General features: G+C 42.4%; 1 protein-coding gene and 1 long non-coding RNA gene across 3 annotated transcripts; one reads left to right on the forward strand and one right to left on the reverse strand.

Annotated features, from left to right (window-relative positions):
* The first annotated feature begins 645 nt into the window (after positions 1–645).
* LOC121830226 (uncharacterized) lies at positions 646–15,631 on the forward strand. The gene is made up of 2 exons (XR_013052197.1): positions 646–930; positions 15,260–15,631. It is a non-coding gene; the product is annotated as an uncharacterized LOC121830226 (long non-coding RNA).
* Positions 15,632–18,092: 2,461 nt separating this feature from the next.
* Kprp (keratinocyte proline rich protein) lies at positions 18,093–22,440 on the reverse strand. 2 transcript variants are annotated; one of them, XM_076574501.1, is made up of 3 exons: positions 22,371–22,404; positions 20,991–21,064; positions 18,093–20,769 (listed from the first exon to the last, which is right to left on the reverse strand). In XM_076574501.1, the coding sequence occupies exon 3, from the start codon at positions 20,739–20,741 to the stop codon at positions 18,792–18,794; it is 1,950 nt and encodes a 649-aa protein (XP_076430616.1). In that variant the 5' UTR covers positions 20,742–20,769; positions 20,991–21,064; positions 22,371–22,404; the 3' UTR covers positions 18,093–18,791. The 2 variants fall into 2 exon arrangements, with proteins under 2 accessions (XP_076430616.1, XP_006976267.1); XM_006976205.2 differs by lacking the exon at positions 20,991–21,064 and having other exon boundaries at positions 22,371–22,440.
* Positions 22,441–23,030: the final 590 nt, after the last annotated feature.

Below are 23,030 nucleotides of genomic sequence, written 5' to 3' on the forward strand. Positions count from 1 at the left end.
AGATCAATGGAATGCTGGAAACCCAGTCCCAGTACATATACGTGTGTGTGTGTGTGTGTGTGTGTGTGTGTGTGTGTGTGTGTGTGTGTGTGTGTATCTGCATGTATGTCTTTGGGGACATCATGGGAGAAGGTTAGAAAGATTGTAAGAGCCAGAATACCAAGAAGTTTGCTGTGTGACTGTCTCTCTTAGAAATGACTACATAAACAAGACCTGGACAATGATACTATAAATGAACATGCTAACACTGAAGGAGACAATCTCCAGGGATCCCACCCCCAGACTAAGAACTACAGGCAACTAATGACTACTGAGAGAGGGAGAATTGACTTTTCCAGGGATGAGGCCCCTGATTGGTTATCCAAAACAAAATGGTAGGCCTAAAGCCATATACACACAAATACAAAAATTGAAGAAAATAACCTGATGTATTTTAGTGTGTGTGTGTGTGTGTGTGTGTGTGTGTGTGTGAACATAATTTAAAAAGAAGCTGTAAATTTGAGAGTGAGGGAGCACATAGGAGAGTTTGGTGGGAGGAAAGGAAAGGGAGGACGTGTAACTGTATTTTAATCATATAAAGATAATTTTAAAGAAAAAAGATTTCAAGCTAGCATTCACATATGAAAAAGACATGTGGCATTTGCCTTTCTAAGTCTGGGTTATCTCATTCAGTATAGTGTTTTCCAGCTCCATCCATTTACCTGTGAATTTCACTATTTTGTTTTTTTTTTCAATTGTGTAAATTTACCACATCTTTATTATCTACTTATCAACTGATAGATGTCTAGGGTTTTTCCATTTCTTGGAGATTGTGAATAGAGCAGCAATGAACATGGATGAATAAGTTACCTCTGCAGTACAAGACACAGTTATTTTGTCTATATGCTCAAGAGTTATAAAGCTGGATCATGCCTTCATTTTTAACTAAAGGTAATGAATGTAAGCATGTATAATAATCTACTATAAAATAATCTATCATTCTGTGATAAGCCTGAAGCTTCCTTGGGTTAAAAACAAATGCCTTCTGTGGATTCCTAACTCTTTAACTACATATTTGTATTTAATGTACTGCTGTTTACATTTTAGAGCCTTTTTATTCTGGAGGTTTGGATGGGAAAGAAGAAAGGTCAAGACTTGACTCTTTGGCATTGGCAATGTCCTGAGGCAAAGATCTGAGTTTCTTTAATTTAGTGATGTTCAATGATGGAAGAGGGGAAAGCAGATTCTGTAACTTTCCTCTGTCCCCAGAGGATGGCATTGAACAACTTGGAGACATATTTGGTCATTATAGCTGTCATCTTTGGGATCAGAGATTCTCCTAAACACTGTGCCATGCACCAGAAATCCATCCCATAGCAGGATATCAGAGGGCCATTATAGGGCCAGTTTGTACTTAGACAATATAGTGCTGATACAGCTATCTGGCATGGGCCAAGATGACTAATGTGGTAGATAGGTATGAGTCAGCACAAAATGATTGGCATTGAATGTCTGGGGAACCCAAGAATAAACAACAACATAGTCTGTTAGACAGCTATTCCTGGCAAAAATGCCCCATTTGTGAGATTTTATAGAGGCCTTCAAGCCCACCAGCCTAACAGTGAGTGTTTGTCTTTGGGCCTGTGTGCCAGTGGTCCCTGTGTGTGTTTGTATCTATCTGTGTGTGGCCCACATGTGCCATTCTAAAGCTTGGATGCCAGTAAATAAAGTATGCCATGTTTGTTTATCTGCCATGCCTTGAAATTTTTTCAGCCTTCCAAGCTCCTGAGACCCTCCCCCATTCTTGGTATCAGAGCTTAGACCCTATGAGCTGAAATGAGAAGCTGTGCATTGCTGTGAGAGGAATGAGATGATGCACACTGGAAGCAGCTCCGGGGTTACTTATAGAACAAAACAAGCCTCTGAAGAATGCTAGTGAGATCAATGGGAGGGGATGATTAACATTGCTAAGCCCTGCCTTTTCCTCTAGGCCATGTAAAGCCAGGATACCTGCCTGATTAAGGATCCCACCTAGGTGCAAGACTAAATAGTGTTCCTAATTGACCACAAGGCCTCCACTGTGGTATTTTGTCTCCTTTAGCGGATCCAGAGAACCATTCTAATGGCAAAGTTGCTAAGCAAGACCAAAGTGCAGATGAATGTTCACAATGTTGCCCCCCCCCCCTTTAACATTGAGCACTCAGGAAAGCACATGAACTTCCTGCCCCGTGAATCTTTTATTGTTCCTAGACCTGGAGTTTTCCTAAGCTGTGTTCCACACCAACTCACTCATCCCTGTTCTTCTCAACAAACTTTCAACCCTTAAATTCTTCCTCCTTGGAGCTTCTCTCAATCCTCATATCTACATCCCTTTAACTCACTCAGGCTCTGCTTGTGGCAGGGCTTGGCTTCCCTTGGTGGCCAGCCTCCCCTATCCAACCTACATTTCTCCAAGCATTGCTTCTTTCCTCTTCTTCTCCTCAGAGGGGTAATATTTCATTGCCAGAAGCAAAAATATATTTAGTGTTTGATAATATGTGAAATATTTTAAATTATATTCATTTCATCTTCACTGTGATCCAGACCAAAAGTACAGCTTGTTAGCCGCATTTTATAAATCAGAAATTGAGTATTAGGAAAATCACCAACACCAAGACCTCTCAACTTTTGAGGGTGGTGCTGAGTTCAAACCTGTACTTTAGGACACCATTCCCACTGCTTCTGGTTCACAGTGCTGTCTTCCTGTGAGCCCCTCTGTCCCACACATTTGGTTTGGTCTTTACATTTTTATGATTTCTTGATTTCTTACTCATCATCCCCAATGCTATATTGCTAAATTATCTTTAGTTCCAATGCAGCTTGTATATTTAATCTGTTATATAATTTAACAATGTGTCTATTTATTATGCATTTTCCTATGCTATACATTCAATTCCTTGATAACCAGAATCTGTGTTTTGTTCACTGGTCTATCCCAGGCTATCATTATCTATCCTATTATAGGAATAATGAGTGGCACAAAATAAAATTCAATATTTATATGCATAGATAAATGACACATTCCATTTTCAGATTCTTCTCTCCCCCTGCCCCGATTTCTAACTAGAATCTTCCTTTGCTGGTTTATTTTCATAGAATTTAAATCCTCAAGTTTTACCTGGTAGCTGATTTGTTTTCTGAATGGAAGCTAATTTGAATAACAGAAACTATAAATATATTATGCCTTTGAGAATATAACAATAGTTTTCCTTTCATGGGAAGTGGACTAAATTTGAGAGCATAATAATCATAAGCTTGGACTCTGGCAGTGACAGCTCTTAGATGTGTGTTCAGACATATCAGTCAACTTCTCCATCTGGAGTGAATACTAACACAGTTTCAAGTTACTGGAAATAGGAGGAAGAATTCCAATTTCATGTGATGTTTAGTGCACACTGGCCTAGGCTAAACACAGGACCCAAGAAGCATTGCCAGAGCCAAGAAGAACAACTTCATCAGGCTTAGCATAGCTGTTAAGAACAAGGGCCCATCGTCATGTAGCACAGGCAATTCCACCCTTTGCTTTTACTAAGATTATAATCAACCAAGCTTTCTTCATTCATGTATACAGAGTGACTCATAAATAAGTGCAGTTAGTCTCAACCTTAAATTGGGTTTTCATATTGAACTTAATCTTTCTTTTTCTGTCACATCAATTCCATCATTTTAACCCACATTGGGTCAGCAGTTTACACCTCAGTCTCTCTCATTAACTTGAAGACACCTAGAATCTAGATCACTTCCTCTTACAGTGTATCCTCAACTTTCTGATAAAAAGATTGTTGAGGCAGGACTGAAAACTGAGTCCTGAAACCATCAGGACATCTCCATACAGTATTAGGCATCAGGAGAGATGTTTCTCCAATGAGGAGCCATGTCTCCCTCCCTGGTCTGCCTGTCTTTAAATCATGCTCACAGTATGACTGTTGTTACACCTTCCTGGAGCAGTTTCCTCCTTCCTAGTTCGCCAAACTCAGCTTCCATCTATGACGTGCAGTTGCCTCCTGAACACTTGGTCTACTACATTCTCCTCCCATGGGACACCCCATGCCTTCCATTCTGAAGCTCGGATCACATATGTTATCTACATTGCTCACCATTGCACCTCCAAGATCAATCACTTTCTGGCAGTTAGCCAAGTGCCAGTATATATTTGTTACATGAGTGGATGTGTTGATGCAAGGTCTTAGTGAGCATAACTCTGGAGAACAGGGGAAAGACATTAAGATTCCTATGACAGAGCCTGAGGAACATGACAGGTAGATTAGGCAAAGCCTGTTTCTTCCTGAGTCTATACATCTAGTTTCACTTCCCAGATTAGGAAACCTCATATTTAGAGAAATAAACTTATGATGGTCCCTGACTATGGGAAACACAAAAATCACCAATCACCCACCATGTTCCTGGTTCATCTCAGTCACCACATTGTGGATCCTCTGTACCATGGAGTCATGCCACAACACAGGACTAGCCTGTGGCCATGTACCAAGTCTGATCACCATCCAACTATTCCACCACTTAGCAACAAGGTTTCCGCATGCACATTGTCTTTTGGTTACTACATCAGCTGCCCATATAGTCTAATATAAACAGCTAAACTGTTCTCTATGCATGGCAGGCATGTTTATGTATCCAAGGATACTTAGCTGATAGAACAAATTGTAGAATGTGAAATTTCTCCCTCTGAATGTCTGTGCAATGTCTGGGTAAAGGGCAGATATTTCACAGCCAGGCTCTTATCTACCAGTAAGAGCATCTCTAACAAACCACACTCCACATCACCCATCTATTCATATAGCCTGGTTCTGAGCATTTGGGAAGTAGTGGCTGAGGAAAGCAAAATCTAACTCCACATATGGGTAATTACATAAACTTCTCATAAAACCAAACTGTCCTTACAGTACTTTTTGTTATACTTGTAGATTAGAGGAGTTTTCAGCCCTCATCAGAGGGCTTGAACTTGTGTGGGCCCTATGCATGCTGCTAGAGTCTTGGTGAGTTCATATGTGTGTCAGTCCTGTGTGTCTGGAAGACACGGTTTCTTTGGCATCACCCATCCCCTCTGGCTCTTACAAACTTTCTGCTTCCTCTTCTGCATAGCTCCCTGAGTCCTGACAGGAGGGATTTTATGAAAACTCCTCATTTAGGACTGAGTGCTCCAAAATTTCTCACCCTCTGTACATGGTCCAGTTGTGGGTGTCTGTGTTAGCTCACATCTTTTGCAAAAAGAAGCTTCTCCAATGATGGCAGAGCAAGGCACTGATCTGGAATGCCATTAGGAGGATTTGATTGCTCTTCTCCTTTAGCAGACCATGTTATCTGGTTTCCCCCTAGGTCCATGACCTATCTAGTCTCAGGGACTTGGCTCACGAAGCAATGTCGTACATAGATTCAATTTCATGGGGTAGGATTTACATCCAATCAGACAGTGGTTGGTTACTCCTCCAACTTTTTTGTGCCACTATTGTGCCAGGATATCATGTAGGCAGGTCACTGCTGTAAATCTCATAGTTTGGAGCTGGGCTGGTGTTAACATTTCTCTTCTGGTAGAGTGTAGTACCATGAATACTAGTTAGTAGGGATGAAGGCTTAGTTAGTTACCATCATGACTTCTCTGTGTTCAGTGAGATATGTAGGTATTGTCTTCAGCAACAGGGTCTTACCACTGAGTTGCAGGGAGACATCAATAGGCTTGGCAATCGCTTGAGATGGAAGGTTTCCATATGGTCTCTTTGACCAATGACTCAACCAAATGTTACCCATTCCTGGCACCAAATGTTTCATTTGGCGGTGAAAGATGTCTGCACAGGGCATTGTCTCTCCTATTACTTGGTGACTCCATTTAGATTTCTTTCAAATGTGTATATATTTTAAGAAGCTTCTACAGTAGACGATTGTAATATGACCCTTCAAATGACCCTTAGTGTAAGTTGCTTCTCCACGTACTCCCTCTCATAACCCTTTCTTCCATCCTCTCCCTATTTAATCCTCCTGCTCCAGTCTCGCCCTTGTCCATTCATAACTATATATCCTATTTCTCATTCACTGAGAGATCCCCCCTGTGCTGGCTAGTTTTATGTCAACTTGACAAGCTAGAGTTATTGGAGGTAGGGAAGCCTAAATTGAGAAAAACCCCTTAATAGGATTGGGCCATAGTCAAGTCTTTAGGGCATTTACTCAATAAGTGGTTTGTGTGGGAGAGCCCAGGCCATTGTGAGTGGGGCCACCCCTGAACTGGTGGTCCTGGGTTCTATAAGAAAGCAGGCTGAGCAAGCCATATGGACCAAGCTGGTAAGCAGTTCACTTCCTTTGCATCAGCTCCTGCCTCCAGGTTCCTACTCTGACTTTCTACAAGTACCTAGGATATGTATGTATAATGCAAATAAACACTTTCCGCTTCAACTTGCTTTTGGTCATGGTATTTCATCACAGAAATAGTAACCATAATTAAGACACTCCCTTCCCTTACCCCTGACCCCTAACTCAATGCCTAACTTCTGTGGTTATATGTATTATAGCACTCCTATCAAAGGCTTAAAGATCCAGATATAAGAGAAGACATACAATATGTGTCCTTTATTGGTCTGGGTTATCTCACTCAGAATGATTCTTTTTCTAGCTCTATCCATTTACCTGAAAATTTCATTATTTAACTTTTCTTAACTGTAGTCGAAAGTTTTCTTCAGTCCCACCCAGCCCTGCAGTCCCCAGCCCTGCAATCCCGTAGCCACTTATAAAATAATTATTCAAAAGCTTAATATTATTTACAAACTGTTTGGCCTATGGCAGGCCTCTTGCTAGCTAGCCCTTATATCTTAAATTAACCCATTTCTATTAATCTATGTTTTGCCACATGTTCCATAGCTTTACTGGTCTGCTGGCATGTTGTTCCTTGGGCGGCAGGCTGGTGTCTCTCTCTAGACTGTGCCTTTCTCTTTCCTTGGATTTCCCACCATGGATTTCCCATGGGCCAAAGCAGCTTATTTATTAACCAATGGGAACAATATTTATTCACAGCTTACAGAAAGACACCCCCCCCAGCACTTCCCCTTTTCTATCTAATCAAAAAGGGAGGTTTTAGCTTTAATATAGTAAAATTATATATAACAAAGAGTTATCAAGCAAGAATTAAAGTCACAATATCTAGTCTATTTGTATTTGACAAAATTAAAGAAAAAATTTTACCATCTATCCTATATTTGTGAGTCTAAAGTTTCATATCTAATTTATCTTTTAGCATAACCAAGGAAAATTATAACCATCTAGTCTTCAACTACATCAAAGACCTCAGAAGGATATTATATCACCTAAGTAGACAGGAAGTGCATTGTAAGCAACTTCCAAAAATCTAGAATGACAGAGACAGCTGGCTGCCTGGACAGTTACCCAAAGTTCTTCTGTAACATTGGGGCATCATCTTTAGCTTATCAGTTTAGCGTTTCTCAGTTGTTTCTCCCTGTGTCCTGCAGAATACCTACAAGTCTTTTCTGCAAAGCAGGAATGTGAAGGACCATCTCACCTTGTTTTGGCAAAATTTAGTGGGCATTTCCCCATGGTCCTGCATGTACAGTCAATATAACATTTTATCAAGCAGTCCTGGCAAGAACAGTTTCTTGCCCAAATGGCTAACTTTTGCCATAAGGAAAGCAAACTCCATATAGAGAGTCTTCAATGCCCATCATCTTCTTTGAAGTAAATTGGTGTTGCCAGGAGCAGACATGTCTCACTGTCCAGAAAGTTTAAGTTTTTAAAACATTTTTAATGCCATATTCTGTAGGTCTTTGAAGTATTTGAAGATTACCTACCTAACTGAAATATATCTATGTATACTTAGAAAATTTACCTAACATGGCCATAAGTGTGGTTATCATAGATGACTAATTATTAATCTGTATTTCTTAATTATACATTACAATTTTAAAATCTCTTTTTAAGTTTTCTCAGGTTTTAGGTGGAAACTCTTGCTCTATGTTGAGCAGCAAAATGTAGCCAGAAGGTTTCTTCGGTACTGCCCAGCCCACGGTCCCTCAGCCGCTTATAAAATAATCATTCAGAGGCTTAATATTAATTACTAACTGTATGGCCTATGGCAGGCCTCTAGCTAGCTAGATCTTACAGTTTAATTCAACCCATAGCTATTAATCTATATATCGCCACATGTTTTGTAGCTTTACTTGCATCCCATTACATGTTGCTCCTAGGATGGCTGTCTGGCCCCTCCCCCACTCTACCTTTTGTAGCTGGAAGGTTTCTCCAGTCCCACTTGTCTCCACAGTTCCACAGTCACTTATAAATATAATATAATCATTCAGAGGCTTAATATTGTTTACAAACTGTATGGTCTATGCCAGGCCTCTTGCTAGCTAGCTCTCATGTCTTAAATTAACCCATTTCTATTGATCTATGTTTTGCCACATGTTCCTTGGCTTTACCAGTCTACTAGCATATTGCTCCTTGGGTGGCAAGCTGGCATCTCTCTCTAGACTCTGCCTTTCTCTTTCCCCTTTCCTTGGATTTCCCACCTGCCTCTAAGCTGCTTTGGCCAAAGCAGCTTACTTATTAACCAATGGGAACAGCATATATTCACAGCATACAGAAAGACACTCCCCAGCATTTAATAGCTGAGTAATATTCCATTGTGTAAATGTACCACTTTTTCACTATCAGTTCACCCATTGATGGACATCTAGGTTGTTTCCAGTTTCTAGTTTTTATGAATGAAGCAACAATGAACATGGATGAACAAGTATGTCTACAGTGGAAGGTAGAGTCCTTTTTGTCCATGCCTAAGAGTGGTATACATAGATTTTGAGGTAGATCAATTCTCAAATCAGAGCACTGATTTCCATACTAGTTTTATGTTTGTACTCTCACCAGCAATGGCTAAGGGACCCCCTTTCTCACATCCTCTCCAGCATGAGCTGTCAATTGTTTTATGAGCTTGGCCGTTCTCACTAGTATAAGATGAAGTCTCAAAGTAGTTTTGATTTATATTTCCCTGATAACTAAGGATGTTTAACATTTTAGTGTTTCTCAGCCATTGTGTTTCATCTTTTGAGAATATCATGTTTAGTTCTGTATCCCAGTTTTTAATAGGGTTATTTATTTTCTTGATGAACACCTTTGCTGTTGTTTTCAGTCCTTATATATTTTCTATATGAATCCTCTGTTGGATGAGTAATTGTTAAAAATCTTTTCCCATTGTGTAGTCTGCACTTTGTCTGAATGATGGTGTACTTTATCATGCAGAAGCATCTCAGTTTCACCAAGTCCCATTTACTAACAGTTGATCTTAGTGCCTGTGCTATTGGTGTCTGTTGCCAATGAGTTCAGGACTATTAATCACTTACTCTTCTGTAAGATTCAGAATATCCAGTCTTATGTTGAGGTCCTTGTTCTAGTTGGAGTTGAGTTTTGTGCAGGGCAATAAATATGGAAGTATTTACATTTTTCTATATGAAATCGTCCAGTTTGACCAGCAACATTTGTTCAAGATGCTGTCTTTATTCCAGTGTATATTTCTGACTTCTTCGTAGAAAATCAGGTATTCATAGGTCTTTAGACTTATATCTGGGTCTTTAACTAGATTTCATGGATCAATGTGTCTGTTTTTATGCTAACATCATGGTATTCTTGTTACTATAGCTCTGTAGTACAACTTGAGATCAGAGATGATGATACCTCCAGCAGTACTTTGAATATTATAAATTGCTTTAGCTATCCTGTTTGGAGTTTTTGTTTGCTTGTTTGTTTTGTTTTGTTTATTTGTGTATGTTCCCACATGAAGCTGAAAATTGGCATTTCAAGATCTGTAAGGAATTGTGTTGAGATTTTGATAGGGATTGTTTTGAATCCGTAGATTGCTTTTGGTAGGATGGCTGTTTTTATAATATTAATCCTACCAATCCATTAAGTATGGGCTTGTTTCCATCTTCTGATATCTTTTTCAGTTTCTTTATTCAATCTCTTAAAGTTGTCATCATAAAAGCCTTTCACTTGCTTGGCTAGAGTTACCCAAGTTTTCTGTTGTTGTTATTTTTTTAAAGCTATTATGAAAAGTATCATTTCCTTGATTTCTTTGTCAGTTCTTTTGTCAGTTATATATACAAGGCTAACTGAGTTTTGTATTTTGACTTTGTTCTCTATTTTGCTGAAAGTGTTTATCATAGCTTGTAGAACTTTCCTGCTAATTTTTTAGAGTCTTTTATGTATAAAATCATATTGTCTGTAGAGAAAGATACATTGAATTCTTCTTTTCCTATTTGTATCTCCTTGATCCTCTTTCAGTGTCTTATTGCTCTAGCTAAGATTTCAAGTAGTATATTGAAAAAATATGGAAAGTGGATATCCTTGTTTTGTTCCTGATTTTAGTAGAACTCCTCTGAGTTTCTCTCTATTTAGGTTAATGTTAGCTGAGAGCTTGTTGTAAATTGCCTTTATTATGTTGAGGTATTGCTATGCCCATGTCACGAGCCCACAGAGACCACCAAGAATCTGAGTTCATATGTGCGAGCAAAGAGCCTTTATTGCAAGCTAGAGCTTGGGCTCTCTGTCTGTTCTGACACAGCAGTTGGATCAGGGAGAGCCCTGAACTCAGTTATGGCAGGGTTTTTAAGCAGTCAAGGATTGATGGAGAAATTCCAGAATCAGGTGAGGGCTGAGCTCCTGACTGGGCAGGAGTGAGGTAACAGTTTTGTCAAACAGTGATTCGTACTGGTATTGCTGCAAGGAAATTGGCAACCTATATACAAATTATGTATGATATCCTTAATGTTCTGGAGCATCTATTACTTGTTTGTCTCAATTCTGACCTGTCCCCCACAGGGCACAGTTTGTGGGTTTTCCTGGTTATTGTAATGGTGAGGCCTAGTCCCAGTATTGTTAGTTTGCAGCCTGTCATGGCTGCACTAATGTTAAGTTAGGTCTCTTCAGCATGTCCCTTGTATCCCCTAGTTTCTTCAGAACCTGTATAATGAAGGGATGTTAAAAAATTGTCAATGATGTTTTCTGCATTTAATGTGTTTTTTTTTGTAGTTTTTGTATTTAGGTATGCTTATGTGGTGGGCTACATTTATTGATGTACATAAGTTGAACCATTCCTGCCTCTCTGAGATGAAGTCTACTTGATCATATTGGATAACCTTTTTGATTGTTCTTGTATTTGTTTTGCAAATAGTTATTGAGAATTTTTACATCTATGTACATAAGGGATGTTGCTAGGAGAAAAGGTGGAAAATGGCTTTGGGAAAGAACTAAAATGATCCTATTCCCACCTACAAGTGGGGTCCCCAGGTTGTTGGAGTTGTTGAGGAAGAAAAGGCTCCTGAAAATAGGTTGCAGTAAGACAAGGAATGTATCTGGAGAGACAGGGATGAAAGGGCTAAGGGCACTCTGGGTCTGTACCAGAGTTAGAGTCCTCAGTTAATGGAGGGAAGGTAGGAGGAGAGGAACCCGCAAGCAGGCTGATACAGGGCTGTGGATAAGATAGGACGGATCATAATGGAGGCTCAAAAGGAGACTGAAAATTGCCTACCTGATTCCCAGGCCAGTGTGGCTACTGGGGATCTCAGAAAGAGTGTTTCTAGGTATTGTTGGCTGACCCAAAGGAATGGGGATGAGCTATGAGGGAGAGCTGAGAGGGTCAAGAGGAGGGAGGAAAGCCAGTTCTGCATTAAGGTTCCACAGAGTCCCTAGGGAATGGTTTTAGGGAGGTGGGAGGGGAACCTGTAAACAGCAGTCTGGATTTTTAAAAGAAGAGGCAAATGTGAAACTGATTGAAATTGCTTGTTTTATCAAGAGAACTCCAGGACGATGTTAAAGAGAAAAGTGATCGATATTGGAAAGATCTCTGGAAGAGGATGGCAATGTTGCTAAGATTAATGTTACCATGTTAACAAGTATAAAGACTGTAGGCCAAGCCTGCTCAAAAGGCTTTGGCAAGTCACTTAAAATCTACATGCTTAAGGTTTCCTCTCGAAAGTAACACAATAATAATTCCCATCTTATGGGCTATTGTGAGAATTAGAATACAGATAGTAAAATAAGTAAGGTGATGCATAGACACGTGTGCTTATACACACATGCACACTATCCACCTATAGTGTGTGTGTGTGTGTGTGTGTGTGTGTGTGTGTGTGTGTGTGTGTTTACTAGCACAGGGTGTTTCACTGATTCAATGATGACCAAATGTTATTAGGCAACAGAAACACTGGAGGACTAGTTAGAACAGAGCCCATTGATGTCTCTGCTTTGGTAAGTTCATAAGATGTGTTTGAATTTATAACAAGGGCCTCATTGACACTTGTGGAATGCCAGACTCTAACCATGATATAGCTGGTGTCCTCTTGAGCTCTCAGCAACTGTGATTATGCACAAGCCCTGAATAAAATTTGCTTGGCTAGAGGTCAGGCAAGGATATAGGCAGTCAATATTATTCTCTCTGAGGATTTGTGATTGATTCACTATTGTTAGGAGAGAGGAATTTTCTTCAGTGCTCTAGCCAATCATAAGTTGCCTATATTCCTATAAGTAGCCCCTCATCATGCTAATCATAGTGAACTCATTGGCTAACCAAGTTATAGGCATGTGGGATCATCTTTGATCTGCTGCTGATGCCCTATTTAAAGTGAATAAATGTTTGTTTGTGTTTTCAGGTAAAGTTCACATAACACTTTTTGCCCAGCATGGGAAGTGACAGAAATAAAGATCAGTTTGTGAGAAGCTCTTGAAGTGTCTCTCTCTGCTGGAGCTAAGCTGTCTAATAGTGGGGCATCTGTAGAAGCAATTTCAATATGGTCATCCTTCCCTGTGTGATATAGAAGGTCATGACATAGGAGTTGCTATGGGGAAAACACATGCAACTAAATGCCACCTCGTCTGAAGGGTGGCTGTCTTCAGCTGTGTGGCATAGAATGACAAGCCTCCTTCATGAATGTCGCCCCACCATATGAATATAAATGTGTCTTTAAAACAGCAGATGGGCTACAGAACATATTACAGTCCCTGAAAGTAGCACACATATGACAGGGTCTTATTGGGCAGGCTGTTATATCAGTTGCATGGCCCTTGCTCTGGGCATACAACTGAAGCTGAACTGCCCCAGAAAGAGCTTGCCTGGATAAAGGAGAAATAACAATTACAAAAAAGACAGATAGACACCAACCTCTGGTTAGCCTTAAAATTGGCAGGAAAAGTGAAAAAGAGGGAGGAGAAAAAGGTAGTGTTGGCTTACTATTTCTTATGGTAGGATTAGGGAACATAAAGGAAAGAATACAAATTAGATTTATGCTAAATAACCATGTATTAATCAGGGTTCTCTAGGAGATGAGAATTGATAGAATGAATATAAACATTCACATTTATATATGATTTAGTACAGTGGTTTACAGGCTGTGGCCTGGCTAGTGCAACAGTGTCTCCCCACCCCCACCCCCGCCCTGTGAAAAAGCCAGGAATCTATCCGATAGTTGTTCAGTCCACAAGGATGGATGTCACAGCTGGTCTTCAATCCACATTGGAATCCCAAAGAAGTAGGTTCTAGTGCCAGTAAAGAAATGCAACAGGATGGATGAACTTGCCAGGGAGAGTAAGGACAAGTAGAAACTTCCTTATTCTATGTCATCTTGAGTAGGTGTCCACGAGAAGGTAGATGCCAGATTTAGGATGGACCTTTCCACCTCAAATGACCCTGTCAAGAAAATCTCTCACAGGAGTTTCCAGTTGTTTGGGTTTTAGTTGATTCTAGATGCAGTCAACTTGACAACCAAGATTGGCCATCACAAGTCTCTTCTTGAAAATTCAAATCCATGTGGAAAATGTGATAGTGAAGAGGGAGAGCATAAGGTAGAAGTTACAGATTGTGCCTCTCATGTCTGACTTTTAATATATAGGAAGGGAAAATCTATCTATAATATAGCATGTAGGTAAGGGTTATAGTAGGGAACTGTATCAGTAGGGACTGATAACCAGAGAATATTCTGCCCCTTAACTGCTTAAACTAGAAAAGAAGCAAGAAATAGGAGACTCTCACAGCACAGCTCACGAGCTTGTGGGTCTTGGGAGGAGATGGGATCAGTCTGAGTGGTGAAGTGTGGAAATTGGATAAGACAAAGATTTCATAATCTGAGACAACATGAGGGACACTTGGTTATTTCCAGCTGAGGTATCTATGGATATCAGGTACTAGGGGTCAACAGAGGAAGAACTGCTGTCTCTGAGAGAGTTGAGCATGAGTGAGGCAGTGTCTGAAGCCCAGTTCACTGAGCCAAGTAGGACTGTGTTCCCAGAAGGGTTAAGAAAGCGGCTGATTCAACAAGGACCAGATATGGGGCTTCTGTGACTTTGCTGAATCCCATAATAAGAAATGGTCTTTATGAGATAGGAAAGGTCTGTTTGGGTCATCAGAAATCAAATATGACAAGATTTGTGTAAGGCCAGAGTTCTAACATAACAGTGCATGTGAAAAAGACTGAGCTTGTCCCAGGAGTAAGGCCTTGTCACCACCACCATTGCCCCCGCCCCCACCCCCACCCCCGAGAAGTATGTGTACATTTCTTGCCTTCAAGACAATATACTACAGTTGGAAATCATGTCCAGGCCAAGGATCTCTCAGTAAGTAGGTATAGTTGATTGAGAGGTAGTAACCCAAAGATGCTCCCAGAAGTCACAAAGTGATTTAGATAAAACTCCCAGCGTCAGGAGTGGTCTACCTTCCTACAAATAATTAACCAAGGTGCTCTCTGAGGAACCCCCGCCCCCAATACAGGCTATTAATTTTGCTATTGGTTGCCCACTAGAACTAGACAATAAGACCTTATTAATAAAGACATTGAAGACTTTGGTTACAGGACACAGGGAAGGGAAGCTGAGGTTGAGGAGGAAGCTTCTCTACCTGCTGGCTAGCTTTCATATTGTCAGAAACTGCTGGGAAAGAATTTCCATCAACAATCCTACCCAGCTAGAGATTCTGCATGGTACTTTACCAACATTCTAGGCAAGATGCTTCTACTTGTACAGTTTATGGGTACTTTTATGGGTAGTTTATGGGTACTTTTATGGGTATAACTGACTACTTTTTCACTGGTCTTAAGGCTCAATCTCACATCTGATACTCAAGAGTCCAGTCAAAAGCTAATGACTAGGAAGGTCATAGGCCCTAGTGGGGAAACAATTATCACTGTTTTGCTAAATGTATGTGATGTGTCTGTCAAATTGTTCTAAGCATTTATGTTTATATTCATAGATATCACTGCTGCCATCCTTGGTCAAGTAAACTTCTACATGCAGTGGGCACCAGTTACTACAGAGACTCACAACTGGTCAAAAAATACTGTGAAAATGAGACTGCTGAACACTCACCTATAAAAGTGATATCTAATATCCCCTCCAATCTCAGGGAATATTACAGAAAAGGGGCTGAAATGATGTAAGAACAGGAGGAAGAGGGAAGAGTGCTGTGAATGCTGTCCTCCAAGAATGACATGCCATTGCCTTTTTGAACTTTCAGGAGCCATGATTACCTGTATGAGATTCACAGAATATTGGGCCCATTAATGTCTGTCATGAAGAAAGAAGGACTGACCCCTTCCTGAATAAATAAAGCTGGTTAATGGTTGCTGAGCAAGACATTTTCTTTGACTGTTCGGGCACTCATAAGTTGCCCCTACTTCTGTATATAACACCTCACTCATGCTCCTGTAAGTGACCCTAATTAAGGTTACTGATTCACCAAACTAGATTTAAATGGAATCATTTCTCTGACCTGCCATTGGTGCCATATCCTGGATGGGTAGATGTTTGTTTGTTTCCTTAGGAAAGTCCACATAACAATGTTGACATTTCTGCTCCAGGTACCACCATGAAGCATTTGATAAGTTGTTTAGTGATAGCAAACAGGAGTTATGTCCCTTTATCAGTGTCTTGCTAGCAGGTAAACAATGGATGTTTGTCCATAGTACATAAAGGAGTGGGCCCCACACAAAGGCCCCAGTTTTCCTTTAAATCACACGGTTTGATGTATAGCCTCTAGATATCCAAAGCTGACATTGCAAACCTAGGTCCCTGGGACAAGGGAATAGCATGTTTAGAGCCAAGATTTGACTCTGTCTTCTCAGGTCTGGCCTTGCAGTTTTGAGGTTATTTGGGATGTGTGAGGAGAAGTCATTGGAACAGACATTCCAAAGGCCATGTCAGAACCTGCCCCCGCTGTCATTCTCCTCAGAGGAGTTTGTCATTCTCTGTATATAACTGTGACCTTCAGATACCACCTCACACTGGGGCAAAGTCTGTCCCCCAATATCCTCATCCTCCAGGCCCACATGGGGACATCACTCACCTCATCTGCAGGGAATAGGAGAAAAAGACTTCTATATCTTCTGCCCCTTGGATTCCATCCCCGCAGAGGGCACACAGTACCATGCATAGTAGGATTTTAAAGCAACTGATTCATTCTGAATCTGCATCAGTCTTTGCTTTCTATATAATAAAATAATAGATAAATAAGTGAAAACTGTGGGGACCTGCCCCACTGGGAACTTAGGTCATCTGTGAAGAGGTGGCCTGGAACCGAGGAAAGGTAAGTGCGCACCACACACAGGTTCCCCAGCCTCCCTCTTACCTGGAGACAATCAGACGCACTGGGGAGTCAAGTCAAGCAAGGACTCCTTTATTGATAGGCAGTGAGCCTCTTTTATACCAGAAAACCTCAGAACCCTAGGAGGGGGTGAAGGAACCAACCAATCATTTTAAAGGTCACCCTATTTACAAGTTGTTTATATCCTGACATCATCTCCTGTTTTTAGTATCTTATCTTAGCATAAATAACTTGAGCTAACTTCCTTTCTCACTATTTGTACAAACAACCCAAGCTAACTTCCTCTTAGCCATCCTTTGTATCTATTCTCTGTACAAACAGCTTAAACTAACTTCCTCTGGTACCATTTGTATCCATTCTCTGAGAAAACAGCTTAAAGCTTAATAAGCTCTGTTTATCTAAATTTCTCTCCACACCCTCTTTGCAGCCCATGTATGCCCAACAGAAAATAATTTAATGCAAAAGAAAACTTATCTCCAGAGAGCCTCCATGTGTCCTCTCTCCTACATCCCTGGATCCAGAGGTATCATGGCTCTGACTATAGCCCTAGTACTACAGCCAGGCAACTACCAAATGCAGAGCTGAACACACTTACACCTAGATTGGGAGTCATCCCCCCTGCTCCCTCATTCATCAGGGACAAAGTCGTGAAGGAGAGACAGAAAACCCACAAGTCAAGCTAATTCAGCTAGATTGAGGAATGCTCATGCAATGGACACAATAAACTTAAGACCAAAATAATACATTACAATGAAATCCATACCACATCATATTAGGATGGTTGGTATTTAAGGAAAGCACAGAAACTAACAAAAGTTGATAAGAATGTGAAGAAATTAGGACCTGCACACTGGAGTGGGGCTGTGGATACTGATGCTGGGTGGGACTGTGGATAATGTTACCACTGTGGAAAGCAACATAGAAGCATCTGTCTTAGCATATGATGTAGGAATTCAATTTCTTGATATCTACTCAAAAGAATTGAAATCTTACATTCAAAGAAGTATTTTATACCAGTGTTGGTTGGACCATTACTGACTGTAGCCTAATGATGGAAGCGACTCAAATGCTTAGCCATTCATTGCTAAACAAATTAAAATGGTATCTACAGTCCACATAACATCATGCTGCCTCAATAGCTATCACATACTACAGCAAAGATGAACCTGGAGAACACTATGCTAAGTGAGTAACAAAAGTACAAATACTATTTGAGTCTACCTGTGACACACGTAGTGTCAAATTTTAAAAGGTAGACAATGGAATGGTAGTGTTTTAGAGGCTAAAGGGAAGTGGGAAATGAGGTACTGAGTGTTTGTCCTGCAGGATGGATGAATAGTGGTGATGGTAATACAACAATGCAAGTATAATTAAGTCCATTGAACTGTACGCTCTAACATGGCTGGGTTAATACACCTTGTTGTATGTATTTTCATCATGGTTTAAAAAGACACCATCTCAGCAAGCTGGCATCAAATAAAGAGCAGACATTACTCAGGACTCAAAGTGTGAACACATCCAGTTTTTATTATTATGCATCCTCCTCTTGCCCCAGGATAGAACATGGCTCAGGTTGACAACCACAACCTTGATCAACTATTACCTGACCTAAGATAGGCACAGAGATTTAAGGATATACTGACCCCACTTGGATGAAAGTTTACAATGTAGTTGGGCAGAAAAGGCAGTAACTGCAAAGAGAAATTAATTCAGGAGTGCTGCCAAAGTCTTGCTAAATGGTGTTATGGGCAATGAATTCTAGGAAGTCAGAATAGGCTCCTATGGGTGGGAACAGACAACAGCAACAACAAAAGTCTTCAAGGAAGAGGTATTGAAAGACATGTACAATTTTGGATCCTGGGAAATAGGTGAGAACTTGTTCAAACCAAGGGAGACTCTGCTGAGGCAAGAGCATCTGGAGAATGTCAGGAGGAACACCCAAGGAGTGGCCTGGTGGCCAAGCTGGTCTAGTTAGAATTAAAGCTGAGTGCACGGGAGGAGTGAGACATAAGGCTGGAATGGTGTCTGAGACTCAGGTGTGGAACCCGAGATGACATACAAGAAGTTTGGATAACAGCTTGGAAGCAGAGAGCACCTCAGTGTCTGTGGAGAGATGTCAACCAGATGAGACAGGAAAATATTCTAAAGAACCCGAGGCAGGGGCATTTGAGCTACATTTTGTTTAAAAATAAGCACCCTTTGCTCCCGCATAAGCCCCACCTTTCACTCCACCATGGGTGTTTCCTTGGTCTCCACAGCCACCTAGATCCTGTGGCCCTGGGAAAACATCATCAGGTCTACAGTTGCTGTTACTCTCTTGCCCCTGATTGCAGCTGTATGGGCTCGGGCCTTCAGTATCCAGGCGGCATGGGTTAGATTCATGACAACCTAGTTCTTGGTGGGGGGGAACTGGATTAGGGCCTGAGCAGGGACTGGGACAGCGAAGGGGCTCCCCACAAGGCTCTGGGCTGGAGCAGCGTGCAGGATACGGCATTGGCTCTGGATATGGACAGGGCTGTGGGCACGGACGTGGTTCTGGATTCTCACAGCGAACCGGGCGCGGGCGTGGCACTGGACGTGGTGCTGGTTGAGGAGCTGAACATGGTTCTGGATACAAACACGGTTCTGAAAATCGCCGCAGAGGAGGACATGGGCGGGGTTCTGGACTTGGGCATGGCTCTGGACGTGGACGTGGACGTGGTGCAGGAACTGGGCACCGCTGCCATGTTGGTTCTGGAGACCGGTCACGACGCTGTGGCTCTGGACATGGACGTGGTGCAGGAACTGGGCACCGCTGCCATGATGGTTCTGGAGACCAGTCACGACGCTGTGGCCCGCAAGACCTTGGGAATGGCTGTGACTCTGCGCGTGGCCTCAGATCCGGGCAGGAAACACCCCAAGAGGGCTGCCGGCCACAGCTCTGGGATCTTCCTCTCATGGGAGGAATCTGGACAGGACACCTCTGCGGGGGAACCTGCCTGGGGCAGCAGGGTGATGAAATCTCTACCCTGCACTTGGGTCCACATCTTTGAGAACAACCTGAAGGGCGGCCCCGAGGAGGACAGTGGCTACCATAGATGGGCTCTGAGCGGCGGGGTGGGGTGCAATAGTTGTAGGAGCCTGAAGAACATCGGGATGGCAGGCAGCTGCTGTAATAGGGCTCAGAACGCCTTGGTGGAGAGCAGCTTCGATAAGCAGGCTGCAGCTGACGAGGAGGGAGGCATCGACTGGTGCTCTGAGACCGACGCTGCTGTGATGTGAAGCTGCCATAGGAGCCCTGAGCCTGGCACTGAGGTGCACAGGTGCTAAACGAAGCCCCGGACCGTCGCTGGGAGGAGCAGTTGCTGTAGGATACTCGAGACTGGAATTGGGAGGCACAGCCACCATAGGAAGCCTGTGACTGGCGCTGGGGGCCGCAGCTGGTGTAGGAGGGCCCAGACTGGAATTGGGGTACACAGCGACTGTTGGAAGCCTGGGACTGAGGCTGTGGACCACAGTTGCTGTAAGAACCTCGTGACTGTGATTGAGAGGTGCAGCTACCGTAGGAGCCCTGATACTGGCACTGATTGGAGAAACTTCCCTGACCCTGACCCTGGCCCACTGAGGGACATTCTACATAGGTGTGGACAGGCCGAGGAGCTGGAGCAGGCACGTAGGTCGGAACCGGATATTCCACATAACTAGTTTCTGTATAATACACTGGGGCACATTCTACATAGTAGGTCTGAAGAGGTTGTGGAACTTGCACATAGGAAACCTGAGACTGGCATGGAGCCTGGCACTGAACGCAGGAAACCTGAGTCTGGCAGGGAGCTTGGCACTTTACCTCAGTGGCCTTAGACTGGCATTTCACCTGGGTGGCCTTTGATTGGCATGGAGCCTGACATTTAACCTTGGTGGTCTTAGTTGAGCATGGAGCCTGACTCTTCACTTCAGTTGTACTGGACTGGCACGGAGTCTGGGAAACTTGAACTGGACATGGGGCCGCATATTCCAGAACTTGCACCTCACATGGAGCTTGGACCAGCACCTGGTTATTGGCATAGGGAAACTGTGAGGGACCAAAGGCGGAACCCTTGACACAGCACTGGGGTACCGGCACACAACACTGAATCTGCTGCTGGTCACACATGGTCCTGATGCAGGTGGGTGAGCAAGACCTGAGGGGAGAGAAACCAGGGTCAAGAGGCTGGAGAGTTGGGAGGGAGGAACTAGGATCTACAGCCAGGAGCCTGGCGTCTTCTCTGGCTTGTCTTCATATGGCCTCAACCTTCACCCAAGAGTCCTTACTGATACGGACTTAGCTGGAGCCCGTGCTAGTCACCATTGTCTATGAGACCTGCCCTGGATTCTGGACAGCAGGATATAAAGGTAGGCTTACCAATGTCTGCCACCAGAGAGCGCTGATGACAAGCAGATTCTCCACACTTAAAAAGTCTGTTGGTGGAAATAGTCCTATAGGCAGAACAGGTAACAGCTTGCTTACAATGCATAGCCCAAAATGAGGCTTCCACACCCATGGAAGCCTAGGTTTCCCCACACATGTATAAAAACAAAAACACAAGCATCATCTACATTCATATTACATCAGAGTCCACTGAAAAGCAAAGGATTCAGGCAGATTCGAGACCTCTTGGGCCCAGAGTTTAATATTTGCTGCCTTGCATTCAATCTTTTTTAGGAGAGTTCATTTAAATGGACCCTCATAGAAATATGCAAATCCATTTATGCTACCCTCACAGAAATATGCAAATCCATTTATGCTACCCTCACAGAAATATGCAAATCCATTTATGCTACCCTCACAGAAATATGCAAATCCATTTATGCTTCATATACAAAACATACTAGCCTTGGGATCAACATGAGCACTTGCCCAGGCAGGCTGCTGTTATTAGTCATCTGGCGGGTAACAGCCTGCTGGCTTCAAAAAGATTTTCTCCTCAGACCCTCTGAGACACAGGATAGAGTTAATTAAGCTGAGGTAAGCCAGAGACGGCCAGATCCTTTGTCACATTCAAGGCTTTGTGTAAGAACATTGAGGCAGACTTATGGATCTACATAGTAAGGTCATAACAGCAACCACCTAAAATATTCAGGCATACATTCCTATGTTACCCTTAGCTAACAAGAAACAAACATCAGCTCCCACTTATTTGTTCTCCCCAGAGCCACCTGTCTGTGTTCCAGCAGCCCAGTGACCAGCACAGCATAAGACTAATTTGGAAATTGAATCATATAACATAACATAGCACCTCTCACAATCTCCTAAAATACCAAAAATGCTTCCATGGGAAGACAGAGCTAGACATTTTCCTTTTGTAGCAAGTGTCTAAGTGCCTGGAGCCATTCCCCTGTCGTGGATGGGTCCTGCAGAGGATATAAGGACTCAGCGGGAGAAGGAAGTGAGCCAGGCCGCCATCCCATTCAGATATGGCTGTGCCATCTAAGTTTGTGTTCCCTGGAGAGGGTGATCCATCCTCATTTGTCTTTACTCACACAAAATAAATAACTAAGGTATCTTCTCCACAAAAGAAAATGGTACCTGGGGAAGAAACCAGGGCTGTCAAAGATAAGTACACTTTACAGCCCATCTCTTCTCATAAATTCTACATGTTTTATATTTCTTATGCAGTTTTTCTCCTCAGGCTGATGTACCTCAGTCCCAGCTTCTCCTTTAGTCATGCCTCATTCTTTTGAGTCTGAGAACCCCCTAAATATCACTCCCAGCATAATCCCAGAACCCAGCTTCCAGACTCACCCTCCTCAGCAGGCACAAAGTCATCCAGGCTAAGACATCTGGGCAGAGGACTGTGTTTATATAAAGAGTCGTGGGTCTGGCTCAGACCATGAGACAGCTGGTTGGCATCTGCCCAAGGTAACATTCCACCAGCCAATTCCCTCCCAGTGCGCTGTCCATCTAGTCACCTACAGAGCTGGGAGTGTCTTGTTTTAGTGCTGAAGCTTCCAGGCTATGAAGAAGCTAGTTATTGTTTTCTTCCTCTCCTTTACCCTGTCAGTTTCTTTTCCATCCCAGCAGGACCCAGTAGTGAAGGTGGTGAGAAAACGTGGAGGTATCATCTCTCCTGGAAAATGATTCTATGCCCTACCTTCTCCTTCTCTCAGATTCTCACAAGATAGAGGTAACACCAGAAGCATCCCTAACTTAAAGCAATCAAGTCTAAAGTCTAAACTCAAGTCAACTTTAGAATGACAAAAAGGTGGAGTCAGAGCTGGATCTAGTGTCTCCTGTTGATGACTTACAGCTTGGGGACCTTAATAACTGAACTATATATTAATTTACTCTTCTGTAAAATGTATAAAATTCAATCTCTTTTCTACAGTTGTCATAGAGACTACAGCAAATTCTTTCATATGAAACCGTCTTACCAAGAATGATCTTCAAAATATCCAACACCCT

Source organism: Peromyscus maniculatus, chromosome 6, assembly GCF_049852395.1.
Source record: "Peromyscus maniculatus bairdii isolate BWxNUB_F1_BW_parent chromosome 6, HU_Pman_BW_mat_3.1, whole genome shotgun sequence".
Taxonomy (NCBI): domain Eukaryota; kingdom Metazoa; phylum Chordata; class Mammalia; order Rodentia; family Cricetidae; genus Peromyscus; species Peromyscus maniculatus.

Excerpts from the sequence above, each read along its gene's own strand:
- Kprp (XM_006976205.2), bottom strand. The coding sequence starts at position 20,741 with ATGTGTGACCAGCAGCAGATTCAGTGTTGTGTGCCGGTACCCCAGTGC.